General features: G+C 42.2%; 1 protein-coding gene across 3 annotated transcripts in view; it reads right to left on the bottom strand.

Moving 5' to 3' along the window:
* Positions 1-3,270: 3,270 nt before the first annotated feature.
* Positions 3,271-15,568, bottom strand: part of pkig (protein kinase (cAMP-dependent, catalytic) inhibitor gamma) — a 38,925-nt gene continuing 26,627 nt past the window's right edge. For all 3 annotated transcript variants that reach the window (XM_088607990.1, XM_088607993.1, XM_088607991.1), the window contains exons 2-3: positions 5,680-5,858; positions 3,271-4,061 (exon numbers count right to left, since the gene is read on the bottom strand). In XM_088607990.1, the coding sequence (XP_088464116.1) occupies positions 3,976-4,061; positions 5,680-5,830 (237 nt within the window). In that variant the 5' untranslated portion in view covers positions 5,831-5,858 and the 3' untranslated portion in view covers positions 3,271-3,975. The remainder of the gene's footprint in view (positions 4,062-5,679; positions 5,859-15,568) is intronic.

Genomic DNA, 15,568 nt, shown 5'->3' on the forward strand with positions numbered 1-15,568 from the left:
GAGCTATTCTGGACACTCCACTCAAAGCGCTTTACAGGTAATGGGGATCCCTCCACCACCACCAGTGTGCAGCCCCACCTGGATGATGCGACGACAGCCATAGTGCACCAGTACACTCACTACACACCAGCTATCAGTGGGGAGAACAGAGAAATGAACCCAGTTCATAGTTGGGGATTATAGTCATGATTGAAATGGGAAATTTGGCCAGGACGGCAGGGTAATACCCCTACTCTTTTCAAGAAACGCCCTGGGATATTTAATGAGCACAGAGAGTCAGGACCTTGGTTTTACATCTCTTCCAAACGACAGAGTCACTATACTGGGGCATTAGGACCCACATAGACCACAGGGTGAGCACCCCCTGCTGTCCCCACAAACACCTCTTCCAGCAGCAACTTTAGTTTTTCCCCAAGAGGTCTCCCATCCAGGTACTTACCAGGCTCACACCTGCTGAGCTTCAGTGAGCTGCCGGTGGTGAGCTGTAGGGCAATATGGCACAAATCTCTGCTTCTCCTTTGTCAATGAGTGGAGCAATTCCTTTAGTCCTGTTGTACCCTTACAATCTGCTGCAATGCACTATTAATTTACAGTATTTTTTTTTTTCAAATTAACACAAATCCTCCGGGGTGCTGCACACTGCAAATACTATACTGTACATTCCATCTTGTGAAACAGTTCATTAATTGCACTAGCTGGTCTCAGTCAGTATTCAGTCATTATTGGCACACTCCTCTTTTTGATATACACAAACCTAAATCTGTTATGAGTCAGAAGTGGACTCGCAAACCACTGAAAAGCAAAACAGGTTCATTTTTGTTAAAGTATGTTACAGTTTCCCGACATAATTCTATTTTTTCTCAGCTCTAACCAACTAAAATCTGAAATACGGTTTAGAGCATTTCTACCCCCTCCCCTGCTTGCGCCGAGGGGGAAAAAAAGCAGATTACAGATGCTGATTTTATTCAACACACGTTTCTCTTTTTCAATTGAGAATATGGAGGAAACGGCAGCGTCATGTAGCTTTGTGTAACACACCTCACGGACTACTTGCGCTGAATAAGGTGCAAGTGAGGTGTCCAGTCAATAGGGGGAGTACTTGAGCCACTTAAGTGGAAAAAAGTCCTGCTCAGTGTTACAACATGCCTGCTCAAATATCCTTATCATAGGGCCATCATGTTCGCCTATTAGGCGTTTAATTTGGTAAATTAAAGGCCTTTGGCTGCGGAAATACAAAAATAGATTATATTTTGGCAAACACAAAAACAATATAAAAACTAAAAGCCATTAAACACTATTCAATAATTGAATTGCTACCTCAAATGAGCCCTTTTTTTCTTTCCGGTTTTCTTTATGAAATTAAAATCATTTAGTATAAGATATAAGATCACTTTATTGGCCATATACAATTTCTTGCATTAGGAATTCGTCTTTTCGCAGACCCCAGCTTGCTCTCCATGAGACACACAGACAGGGAGAGAAGCTTGGGGTATGCGAAAAGACGAATCTGAAGATCAAAAAGTCGGACATCAGAAAGCTGCACAGGGAGTCTAGAGGAGTATGTTTGGCGATAATTGTTTTTTACTTAGCATTTTTGTGTGACAGCTGTTCTGAAAAAACTTGGGATTAAGCAGCCAAACAAAAAAGAACAAAGTCAGACAACAGTAAGGGGATTTCCAGCAGTTTACCTGGTGAAACAGCTGCAGGACTCAAACCTCAGATAGCTGGCATCTACCTGTGATGTCTCGACAGAGACTTAAGTAAAATGTGTTGCGCTGCGATCTATCTACTCACAAGACGGCACCAGTTATTGCGATACAGCAGGCAGAGAGCCGCTCATCTCTTCTGTATATGCGCTGCAACACACTGTTCTGGTCCGGGAAGGTCAACAAGTTCCAGTCGTTGTCTGTCTCCTTTTGTTTGCACATAGGACACAGCTGTGCAGTAAAAGAATGAGACTTGCAACTCCATGTGGTGAAGGGCTCCTTCCACAGCTGTGTCTGCCGAGTCACCCCAGGGCTCTGGTCTTGGCGTTTCATCAAGTCGGAGGACAAGGAGGCTCAGCAGCGCGCCGAGGGCGACGCACGGTGAGTCAGCGGGGGTTTGAACGGGCAACCTTCCGTCCGTCCGTTTCCCGACCTCTTTGTCCGACGCCAGTCCACCGCCCAAACACGCACACGACTCACACCGGGGCCCGTTTGCCCAGACGCCAGTGAACCTACCTGCAAGTCTCGGGACTGAGGGAGGAAACCGGAGCGCCCAGAGGAAACTCGCCCGAATACAGAGAGAACACACAAACCCCATTCGGGTAAGCAAGTACAGAATTGAACCCACTGCCCCCTTCTCTTCCCCAACTGGGAGTCTCCTATTAAGTCTTTTCTACCGACAACCTATCCTCACTTCTGCAGCACAATAACTCTGCACTGTGAGACAGAGAAAGTGGGCTAACAAACGAGCCCAACTTTTTAGGTTTGAGGCTCATCAAGACCTAAACTACCTGCTAGAGGTTTTTTTTTAACGAACTCGGCCACATAACAGGTACTACTTACATAAGAGGATAGTCCCCCAGCTTCAAGATCTTCCATTGCATGTCTCTCTTGTGCACTACAGCAATAATCTGTAATACTCAGCGAGTTATTTCCAATAAGTTGTTTTAACAACCAACCATAAATTGCAGCCCAAAGCAAAGGAAAGAACAGCTCTATTTTAAAAACCCAAAAGAACGAGGCTCCCGTTGAACTTTCTGAGCTTCTATGAGACTTACTGGAATAAGACGTTTCATTATTAGCAGGTTTACGGGAAGAAAAAGTATAAAAATGCAGCTATGGCAACAGCTGACTGTATTACACAGGAGAAACCACTTCCAGAAGCATAACCAAACCAATTACTGGTTAAAAGGCAGTCAGACATTATTGCATCATTTTACTCAGTCTAGGAGATGAAACTATTTTTTTGTTGTTGACCCAAGTGAGCATAAGCTAATATCACTGTAAAATTCCAAGTGCAAGACAATTAGTTTCTGTGTTTTCATATTGTTCTTCCAGCCTCAAAGGTTAAAATAACTACCACAATTAACACCACCTCTTAATGAAAGACAGTGTCAATGGGCTTTTCATAGCAAAAAAGCTGAAATAATAAATCCACCGATTTATTTAATATGTATATTTAACTTTTTATATTCTGGACAGCAACTAAAAATTAAAAACAAACCTTTTGCATTGCAAGAAAAAATGCCAAATTATTGTTAAGAGACTGTCAGGTAAAAATATGTATACTGTACTTTTGATTTATTTTGTTTTCAAAACTCTATTACAAACATATCTCAGAAAGCGTTCTAAAATAAATACTATCTCCTAAAGTATAGGCATGTTTCATAGTCAACGAAATACAATATTTGTGATATTAAAGGTAGGTCAGATATGAAACAGAAACAGAAAATGGCTTTCAGAAAAGAAACAAAAAACATAAATGTATATATAAATTGTATATACAAAATTAGGACTCCTTTTGGTAATCTGGGGCTTGACCATTTAGGTCTAGGTAGGTTTAAATCAGAAACATCTTTCTTTCCAAAACTTGTAGAAGATGTGTGTTGTCTTTTCTGTTCCTTTTTTTGGATGAGAAAAGGATTGCTACTCTTTGGAATTTCCTATCCAGTGGGAATCATTGCAGCGTACAAAATCCATTCCAAAGAGTGGAATCACAAAGAAAACCAAAAGAAAGGCTCTGTCACAAATTAGAGGATACACCCAAGAACAAACTTGTTTTTTTTTAAATTCTGTATTGTTCCCAAGAATCCAACATCAGGAATTTATTCTGAGGTTTTATGAAATGGGATATTCTTGTTTTCCATGGTACTCCCACAGGACACAGTGGATCTACGAAAGGATTCTGTCCGAGTCTCTCTCCAGAGGGAGTCTGATAGTGTTAGTGGGTCTGTTGACTGGAGGCCTGTTCCTGGCAGTCTAAGTTCATTTAAGAAGGTCCCTCTTTCTCTTGTCCTTCCTGACTCCCAGCCACCTCCCCTTGGGAGCTCTGCGATGCTATCGTGCCTTCCTCTTCTGCAAAACACAATCATTGCACTCAGTCATTAATGCTGAAATTGGACGACAATTTGACACGGCTGAGCATTTATTTCTACAACAGTTTCAGACAAACTGGTGATACGGATGGCTTCAAGACAAAGCAAGAGAGAAAAATTATGTATTTTTTCCAAGGTAAAAAGTTTAAACTGGATGTTTAGATTATAGTTGCAGAATTATAAAGCAAAAAAAAAAACCCCAATACAAAACAGCATTCCAACAGTGGCCCGACTGTTTAAACTGACTCTGAACCAATTATTCTGGGTCTCTTTCTATAGAGTTTAATTAAATCCTGCTCCATAGCATAACTTCAAGAATAAAAGAAGCATACACAAAATGCAATAGACAAAAAGAACCAAAGACACTGCTTTAGCCCCAATAAACTAATGCAATACAATACAATGTCTTTCATGCTACCTTTAATAAACAAGTAAAAAGTAACCCTTAAAACACAGCCCCATAAGCACAACACTAGTCTGGCCTGATTTTGAATGATGGGATGATTCTGAAGAGGTGAGACAAGGCTATGAGCAATCCTCAGAATCATAATCAGTTTTCCTGGATGATCTACGTCTGTGAATTACAGGACACCCTTAAAGCAGTTTAAAGTAGCATAAAGGAGTTCCACCTTTTTTTACTCTGTCTTACAGATAAATGCTTCAAATACTTTCCAGCAAAATAATCGTTAAATGAACAAAGTTTCAACACCGTAGCTAGCTTGTTCAAAACAGACTCGGAAAGAAGGAGAACTTTGAACATTTTCCCCTCCAAAGTGCGAAATCAAACAAATGACCACACAGAACTGGTTGCCATGGGAATTCCACTTTGCTTTAAACAAAGATCGGCTTGTTTTAAAAATACAAGAATGGCCACGTTACGCTGAAGTAGGTTTTCATCAAGTCATCTGTCACAGACCAGAATGAGCTGTAACCCACACACATCGGAAAAGAGTGAGGAAGCAGATTTTTCTTTTTCACCGCAAGAGATAAAGCAGTTTTCCGGCCGGGTTATACAATTCATTATTCATTTAAAAAAGCAACGCGTCCGATCCTCAAAGTTTCGAGCAATGCAAGATTCCTTCAAGTGGTTGCAAAAAGGAGACAATATTTTTAAAAATTGACACGCTATCAAATTTGATAGAGACACCAGAAAAGCACAGCTTCAGATAAAAATGAAAGCCCTATGATTTTCAAGTGATGTGAGCCACTAACACTGACCACTACTGGGGTATGCATCATAAAATACGACCTGAAAATACTGCCCTTCCATCATGATCGAAATTTGGTGCATTATACATTTTCGGATATAATCGCTTCTTGAAATCCGACAGTCCACATTCTGAAATTGTTGAGTGATGGGATAAAACTCTGGGTGATCGGAGTACTACGCCCAGCTCATTACTTGCTCCGCGCCCTGCCTGCATGGTGGCCACCTTCTCCCCTCCTCCCCCTTGTGTCTGTATGCTTGACAACCCGTTTCTCAACCCTGCCTCCAGCTGCGAAGACCTACAACCTATTGCGTTTTTGGGGGGCACCGGGGCGTGTAAATGAAAGCAGGTACCTGCAGGGCCAGCTTCCTGAACGCCCTGCACACTCACCTGGAGCTTTCAGGTCCATCTGAGCCATGTCTTTGGTGAGCTCGCCTGTTCCCACTTTGGCTCCTTCCCCTCCGATGTCGGGAACGGCGTTCCTGCGGCCCGTGCGGTCGCAGCTGATGAAATCCGAATATGCTGACTCCACCTCCATCATCTCTCCATCACAGCCACTCTCATAACACCTAGTGGGGAGCAGGAGGAGAGAGCGGTAGAGTGCAGAACAACACCCTGCCCTTGCGATGCATTAAACAGACATGTATGGATTTCCCATCTAAGCCCTTAGGAATGTCTTCTAAAAAGCTGTAGCTCTGAATGGCTAAATGGACACATTTCCTCTGAAAGCACAATAAATACATCCATTAAGAGCACCGTGAGCAAAAAAAAAAAGACCTTAGTACTGCAGCGAAAGAAAATGGGGTTAACTTTCTCCAAAATGTGTTTTTTTTTCTTTTACCAGCTTAACCAATTTCAGTTAGAAAAACTAGCAGGTACACAATGTGGGTACTAACTTGATTTAAAGTGGTGGGCAGAACTGCTATAACTGTCGCAGACTAGAACCAAAACTGAAAACTGGCAAAAACACAAAAACTACCAAATGAAACGATACAGATACGATGAACCAAAGGGATAACCGTGACACTAACCACCTTCTGCTGACCTCATAAATTAGTGAAGAGATGGGCAGGCAATAAGATAATTCCTCTCACATGGCAGCACCAGCAGTTTGTCCTGTGTGCTCCGCATACACACAGGCTTGGGTTTTGCTTTGTTGAAAGATGCATGACAGCTTTACCAAAACCCATAGCACAGACCCTGAAAACTGTGAAATGAGGTCATTGGAATGGTTAATCCTTCACCATTAACCCATGTGTCCTATTTAAAACAATGGGCTGCCATTCTAAATGGGGGGGGGGAAGACAGCAAGCACGCTGTCAACCCTGGACAGACACTGGTGAATTGTCATGAGTGGCTCAGCAGGAGCAACAGGAAGAGGGAAAACTATTGTGCTCGATCTGTTCTCGTGGCTACAGTCCATTTCACAGTCCCCCCCCCCCCCTTCAACAGCCTTGGGAGAGAAGCCACATGCCTCAGTTTCATTCTGAGGATCAAGGTCAGGTACAGAGACTGGTGGAGCAGGTGCAGCAGTCTCTAGTCCACTTCTCTCAGACTCAAGCACGAAGCACACAGTAGTTCAAGTACAAGTTTATTGTCATTATACTCATACACCGGTATATGGTATAACGAAACGCTCTTTAGCTAGCTCTCAGACAGTAAGCAGTGCAAAAAAACAACAACAATACAATTGTATAAGAAAAGAAAGACAGAGACAACAGGCAATGTGCAAAACAACACCAGTTGTGCAAAATCATACCTCAACAGAATGAAATAAAGGATTAAGAAAATTACGGGGAGTGAACTTCTTGAAATAAGAGGTAGATTTCAATGTGTGTTTGAGTTTTAATAAAGAGAAGTCACTGTAAGGGTTCAGATCTTAGGTGAGAGAGGCTGGGAGATGAATAGTTTGATAGTCCAGGGGTAAAAACTGTCTCTGAGTCTGGCAGTCCGGGCCCGAATGCTCCGGTACCGCTTTCCAGATGGTAGAGGCTCAAACAGTCTGTAGCTGGGGTCTGATGAGGCTAAAAACTTGTGCCGAACCGGGTACTGAACTTGGATCGCCTAGACAGAACCGCTATTAGCGAACCCACTGTACCAACGGGCTGCTCAGGCATCTCAGGACTCAGATCCAATATGCCCTGACTGTATGTCGGACTTTTTCCCCAATTTACAATTTTGCCCATTCTTTGAAAGCACTTACACACATATATGAAGCTTTGCTGCAACTGCTTCTTTAACATGTACACAGATGTGCAATATGTGGAGACACTGCCATGATATAAAGAAACAGAACAGCTACTATTGCAAAAAAAAATGAGCAGAGATTTCAGAATGAGAAGGAAACTCAAATTCCATTTCCTGAAGAGATTACCAGGCATCTGTAAGTGCATCACTTAACTACTTCAGCCATTTTCAAAGCACTCTAAGAAGTACTTACCAATGTGCGAATGCCATTGTAATTTTCTGGAAAAAATGGCTCATCATGCTTCTGCCAAACTACTTGTAAATGTAAAACATTTCTCACCACTTGACAATATACAAATAACACTAATGTAACTCAGCACAGATTTCTTTTTTCAGGGGGAGGAGGCAGGAAAGAAGAAGCTTTTCATAAGCTTAAAAGCTGACAAGAGATGACTAAGTGTCAGGGCCATGCATTCTACACTTATATACACAGAAAAGACCCACTGAAAACTTAAAAATATGCACTGCAATATTACACCACACATAGCAATTTATTCATTTCAAGTTCCATCTGAAAGCCTAAACTTATGGTATTATTATATGTATTGAAACAGCTACTGATCTGTTTTGCAAAATACCAGAACTTGTGCAGAGCGCAGTGTTAGCATTACCTCACAGAGCTGGGGTGCAGGGTTCAATTTTAGACCTAGGGTGCTCTCTGTGTTCACATGGGTTTCTTCTAGGGGTTCCAGTTTCCTCCCACTGTCCAAAGACATACTGGTATGTTACTTAGCTTCTGAAAAAAAATTGACCCTAGGTATGAGTATGTGCATGTATGTCTGTCTGTGAGCCCTGAGATGGACTGGCGTCCTGTCCAGGGTGTATCCTGCCTTGCGCCTGTTGCTTGCCATCCATTTTCTAACCACGTTAGCCAACAAAGGAGCCTGTATTGGATCAAGCAGTTTGAAAATGGATGGATGGAAGAAACTTGTTCACTAACAGAAGGTACTGTTCTTTTAACATCAAGTTAACAGGTAAAAAGTCCCTAAAAGCCCAAGATGAAGGTAACAGATTAAAAAAAAAAGCTCTGATAAACTTGGTTTGGAACATTCAGTGTATGTCAGTTCAATCTTTAATGGACTTTTTTACCTGAAGTTCCAAAACACACAAGAGTCTTGAGAAGCAGGGCTATCCCTGAAGTAAACAACAACAAGAATACAAGGAGATCGGAGCCATTGATCATATAACGAAGATCTAAGTTAACATGTTTACTTGTATAAAGCTGAAAACTTAAGCAGAATTTAAAAAAATGCCTCACACTTCTAATGCCAATGTTAAGTATCTGTCCAGCCCACCATTTTCTAAACACTTCTTCCAATTCAGTGTTGTGGGGGAGCCAGAGCCTATCCCAGCAAGCAACAGGAGCAACACAGGTCACACCCTGAACAGGACGCCAGTCCATCACAGGGCAGTTTTCCCAGAAACCATTTTGGTTTTTGGACTGTAGGAGGAGACCCATACCACCCCAGGGAGAACATACAGACTCCACACAGACAGCACTCCAGGTGTGGAACTTAACAAAGGGCCCCAGCACTGCAAGGCAGAAATGCTATCCAGTCACCATGCCGCCCATTAAGTATATACATCACTTATAATAAACTATTCAATGCAATATCCTTCAATTCCCCATTGCAGAATGGATTAAAGTAATTGTGATAGGAGACAGTATTTCTTTTTCACCCACACAAAGAAAAGATCAATAACCTGATACTTCTCGAGCAAGAATCCACTGAGCCCACATTTGATGTTCATTAAAATAAAAATTTCCAACTATTTAAACTAGGTCATACATCAGTGCGAAGACTGAGACACAAATATAAGACTACGCTGCTGTTTGCTTTCAAGGAAAGAATTCTAATGAACAGAAAAAACAGGCCCACAGCAGGGAGTAGATCTGCTAAATTCCTCTTTCAGCTCAGCTAAGAAAACATCTACAGTACATTTAGGCCTCCCAGATGACAAGACGTATGAAGACACACTTAGTATCAGGTGGTTTAATGTAGAATCTGTGTTTATTTCCACACTGTCACCATTATTTGTTTGCCACTGCTGTTAAGAAGTCATATTATGCTAATCATTATGAAAGAAGGACAAAAATAATAATTTTACCTTCTGCTCATCCACCATACAGTATTTAAAATAATATAAAAGCAAATATAAAACATCCCAATCGGTTTATCTCCATGTTCAAGGCAGGAAAGTGGCTATCAAGAATGTGAAATAGAACAGTAGCTTACTTGTCTAGGCAGAGATTGCCTGAGCCGACATCCGTCTTTGATCACTGTTCAACCACTTTCAGCAGAAAATGCCTTCAAGAGGAAGGACAATCAGGCGAGGCAGCTATCAATACTGCAGTCATTTAAACGTCTATAATGGTGCTCTGACAGAAACAATATTTTTGATCCACATCATTGAGAAATAAATCAGCTTGCTTCTGCACATAAAATCATTACGAAATTAAAGATTAAGAAGGAACCTCACTCTCCATGTCCGGGAGAGAGCCTTTAAGTCATTATTTACGAAGTGCATTACTCAGTAACCACTTTAGCCAACTCTTTAAAATGCTTTTTAAAATATGTAATATACAACAGTAAGCAGCATTAGCTGAAGGCTGGAAACACCTACAGTTGAATAAAATTGAAAAGAATTAACCACACGGCTTCTACAGAAGTTGAACCGTCACAAACTTCCTGGAATGTTTTCCAGTAAAATGGAGAGTTGGCAGCTCTTCTTTCCCAGTGACACAGTGACCCCAGACCTACTGGTTCCCAAAGATTTTCACTTGCATTTTTTGAATGTCAAGTCAATACTTCAGAAAACCTTTTTTCTGTAAACAATCCGAGAGTGGAAGGCACTCAGGGCCAATACTTCAAGAGAATCCACAGCAGAAAGGCGAACCAGACGTCAGAACAGCACACAGAGGAATTCTGGCTGAGAAATGCCAAGCATGTTACAGTATGTTCACAAAGACCAGATACGGGTCTGACCATTAGAACTCGCCCTAAATCATCAATATGATTGCAAACTTCACTGAGAGTTCAGAAGCAAATGGTCATTTTTTAAATCAATTTTTGATTATTTATTAAGCTGGGTAAGAAAACATGAAAGACTATGGTTACAGATAGAAGGAAGTCGCTTGTCATTTGTCTGCTCTTGGAATTTTTGCTTCAACAACACGGCTACTGCTTTCTCCTGCTAAGTTACAACTTCCAGTTGTAACTTCAGCACGCAAGAGAAGCAGATAGAGCAGGTTTATATCTGTTGTATTCTAGCACTTTGCTAACCTGTGGCAGGCCTGCTGTTTACAAACCAAGACCATCCAGTTTACTTCAGAAATAAACACATGAACACAGCTTTCTTTTAGAGGCGGCAGTGGATAGTTGTGCTGCCTCACAGCACTGAGGCTCTGGGCTCCATTCTGGGCCTAGGGTTCTAACGGCATTGAGTTTGTATGTTCTCCCCATTTCTGTGCAGGTTTTGACCAGGAGCACCAGTCTCCCTCCCACAATCCAAACACATGGTGGTCTGTCTGTGCCCTACCATGCTGGTAGGTTAACTGGCTTCTGGGAAAATTGGCCCTGGTCCATCTGCACCCTGTGAAATACTGGAGTCCTGTCTAAGATGTACCCTGCCTTGTGCTCACTGCTTGCCAGGATTAGATTAGAAAATGGATAGAAGGATGCTTTCTTTTAAGCAGGCAGTAGCTGGTCTACAATTTTTTTTTCATAAAGGAGAAGCTGTCTGATTTAGTTCTGGGAGCAACAGCCCATTTTATCCCCATATATAGTACAAGAACGTCTGAGGATCGCTGCTGCTTCCGAGAGACAGATTAGCTATCTATTCAAATGATTATGCATGCATTCAAAATAGCCAGTCAGTAAAGAGGCAGTAATCACAATCACTTCTGAGTTTAAATTGCAAACCCACAGTCTCATGTACTGATTTGCAGAGTCAACTGAATATGTTAAATCAATTTTTTCAAGCGGCTGTATCTTTTTTGCTATGCATTGCTGTTGACAACGTGATTCGGCAGTTTTTGTGTTCAATGAGGGCACTACTCATTTTGCCAGGCTGCAAGTTCCAAACAGTAGTTTTTTTGTTTTGTTGCTGCTGTGGAACGGCTCTGTGCCATCTGAACCCCTGCGACTCGAATTTCAGTAATTGCACATTGCTCTGATGCCAGGAAATGTGATCAGGCTGGCACATTTTTACACCTACAGAGAGATGGAAAAGACTCCACATACAATCTGGAAAAAGAGATTTCTTTAATGAGCAGAAGCTCATTAAGCTTCTAACCACTGCAAAACAACAAAGACAACCTGCCTTTTTACCACTGAAAACAATTTTCTTTTAACTGTATCCTACATCTACAGAACAACTGTGTCTGTAGAGTGGAATGGTGGCATCCAGGTGAACAGTGCTGCCTCACAGCTCTGCAGCTCTTGGCTCTAAGGGTCTGGGCCTGGACTGGCTACTCAGGCCTGGGAGATCTTTTGTGTGGAGCTGTCATATTGTCCTTGTGTCCGCATCTCCAGAGGCAATCTGGCTGGGTTCCTTGGTGGACTGGTGCCCTGTCCAGGGTGTGGTCCTGCCTTGTGCCCTGTGATGGACTGGTGTCCTGTCCAGGGTGTGGTCCTGCCTTGTGTCCTGTGACGGACTGGTGTCCTGTCCAGGGTGTGGTCCTGCCTTGTGCCCTGTGATGGACTGGTGTCCTGTCTAGGGTGTGGTCCTGCCTTGTGCCCTGTGATGGACTGGTGTCCTGTACAGGGTGTGGTCCTGCCTTGTGTCCTGTGATGGACTGGTGTCCTGTCCAGGGTGTGTCCTGCTTTGTGTCCTGTGATGGGCTGGTGTCCTGTACAGGGTGTGGTCCTGCCTTGTGCCCTGTGATGGACTGGTGTCCTGTCCAGGGTGTGGTCCTGCTTTGTGTCCTGTGATGGACTGGTGTCCTGTCCAGGGTGTGGTCCTGCCTTGTGTCCTGTGACGGACTGGTGTCCTGTCCAGGGTGTGGTCCTGCCTTGTGCCCTGTGATGGACTGGTGTCCTGTCCAGGGTGTGGTCCTGCCTTGTGTCCTGTGATGGACTGGTGTCCTGTCCTGCCTGTATAGCCCTGCATTGTGCCCTGTGATGGACTGGGGTCCTGTCCTGCCTGTATAGCCCTGCCTTTCACCATGTACTACAACGACAAGCTTCCTGGTCACGAGCCTCACCAGTATTTAATACTGTAATAATTGATAGACGGCACAGTGTTGTCTGTTACTGCCAGCTGTAGTGACCAAGTGACCAAGAATGTACTAGGTACAATTCACCAGACCATCTACTGATAATCATATGTGTTAACTGTCACACTTTCAGTCCTCCAAAAGTAAAAATCCATTGATAAAATGCAAATAGTGAACTGTTTCATCACAGGTAAACCATGAGAGAACAATCTCAAATTAACAAATACAGTACATAATGTGTAACAAATTATGGCACAGACACAGTACTGGCATAAAAATACTTTTCAACAATGAAAACATTTTCGAAACAGAAATACTGTAAGAAAATACAATCAGTGCCACAAAATCACAGAAGGTCTACTGATCTGAACAAGCTAGGGTTTATATTTGCAAACCATTAAGCAAAATGGTAGACTGTAAATCATGCACATTGTTATTATAATGGGTATAAAATAACACATGAAAATGCACCCTGTAGGAAATGCACTGGTGTTCTCTATACAAGACAGATACTCTCACAGTGAACAACAGTCCATTTTTCATATCTTTACATGCTCTGTATCCAGAAAGCGGCTCTTCTTTTCCCGATAAGTGGTTGTGAAAACATTAGTATTGCTAATGTATTTTAATAGCCTAATTATGAGGCCTGATAGTACTAGGAAACTGATTTTGTTTTCCTAGAAATCAATATCAATGTAATTGCATACCTAACGATCATAGCTGTTTTATGGTTGAATACATTACACAATCCACTTTCATGAACTGTCTTAGGGTGTCCTGAAATGACACTTCAGATGTCTGAAAGACTATAAAAACATAAAGTGACACAATGCCAAGTAACCATGCCACTGGCACAATGTTCACCCCTGGCTTTGCAGAAAACTCTGCCTGGCAGCCACAGTGTCATATGTTTGTTCAGTCTAATTTTATCCTGCTATTGAAGGTTGTCAGAGAGTGTATGCTGTGGTATATGTTAGCTTGGTTTAGTGATTCTTCACATCATGTGCATGTACAGTATTTCTATCCTGCTTTTGGGAAACGTTGGAGCTAAGTAGAGCTGTATACAGAGGTTAATTAACAGTTCACTCTAAAAAAGATATCCTTGCAGTAGACCTAAAAACTTCCCAAGACACCCAAAGCAGGAATAGCTTTTTTTTGTTGCAGAATGAACAAAACTGTACACAATAGTGTAGGCTGTATGAGGTCTTACAAATGCACTGGACAATTTTAACATAACATCTTAGTTTCACTTCTGCATGTCTCTTTGTAACCTCAGTTAAGCAGTAAACAACTGGTTTCAGAAAAGCCCTGTCACTGAGCCTCAACTCTTTGTCTTATCTGGGTTTTGCATTTCAGCTAACATTTCCAGTCAACACAAAGACAGACCAACTCTGCGGATATTATCTTTGCATCAGCTTTGACAAGACATTATTTAATGAGAGCATAAGTTGTTTTATCAATAATCCTGCTCCTGAGGACTCAAACGCCTAATGGTTGCATGGGAGAATGGAGTTGTTTTAATTGCTTTCAGCTGGGTATTAATTCCAGAGTTTCAGAACTGCTTTCTGCCTTGTTGTCTGAAATGTAGCCAATGGGATAAACCAAGCTTGTGCGAGTGGCTGATGCATTTTCATTCCCACCTCTGCCAGTTTATCAAAAATCGATCACCTATTACGAACCGGTTTGTCAAAAATAAGGCTAGGTGCAAGTTCAGGAGACGCTGCTGTGAAGTTCTGTATGCTGAAGGTGTTGGAAACAATGTCCATGAAGTAAGCATGTTACTTAAAGTGTAAAAAAGCAATGAAGGCAGCAGGTCAACTTAAGCCATCAACTAGAATCATAGATTCATAGGACACAAGGCATAGTTTTAGAGCTCAGCTGGTATGAAAACCAGCCAGCTGACCTCCAGGACTGGAGTTAGGAGCCTCTGCCTGAGTTTTCCAGGAGATATTAGCCTTCATCTTGGTTTCTCAAAGCAGAGTGAGAAGAGCCGATGTATCAGACACTCCTATCATCTCCCACTGTGGACGATCCCACAGTCCAGTGACTAGGAACCAGATACAACAGGCTGAAGGAACTGAACCACTTTAGTTTTGAACTGAGAAGACTATGGGCGACTGTGATTGAAGCACCCAGGGTCTCAATTCACCACGGAGCTTCTACAGAATGAGCAGTGAAACATAAACCAGAAGTCACAAGTGGAAAGTGCTTGGAAGTCCATTGAGAACAGGAGGCTTTTCCTCACGCAAAGGGTTGTTGGAGTCTGGAATGTCATACCCAACCATGTTGCTGAAGCTGGCTTCTTTCAAGAAATGGCTGGACAAGATTTTCACTTCACGTCATCCTTAGCAATCAAACCAGCCAGATGGGCAGAATGGCCTCTCTTGTTGTTTCTCTCCTTTATTTAAACTATGCTTCCATACTTGACATAATCCTTATACACTAATGTGTGCTACAATATAGAAAAAAATGATTCTCACAAGTTATAATAGAACATGATTATATTGTAACTATACAAAATAGCCTTTCTGTTTGTGTTTCATGCAAGGCAGGGCTGTAAGGACTGTTGGCTGGTACTCCAACATTAGAGTCTGCCTTCAGGTGGAAATTCACAACTAGTTGTGACTGTGAGCACAGGTCAACCAAAAACAAAGCACCAAAGATGTGTACCATCTAGGGTTTATAATGTTCAGAGTACTCAGCCCTCCAAAAAAGAACAGTCTTAGAACACCCTAGATCAGCGATCTCACACACACTTCCTGCAGGGCCCAATGTCTTTTGTTTTTATTATTGGAACCTAGATACTCAATTAAA

The sequence above is a fragment of the Lepisosteus platostomus genome, chromosome 15, assembly GCF_059453375.1.
Source record: "Lepisosteus platostomus isolate fLepPlt1 chromosome 15, fLepPlt1.hap1, whole genome shotgun sequence".
Taxonomy (NCBI): domain Eukaryota; kingdom Metazoa; phylum Chordata; class Actinopteri; order Semionotiformes; family Lepisosteidae; genus Lepisosteus; species Lepisosteus platostomus.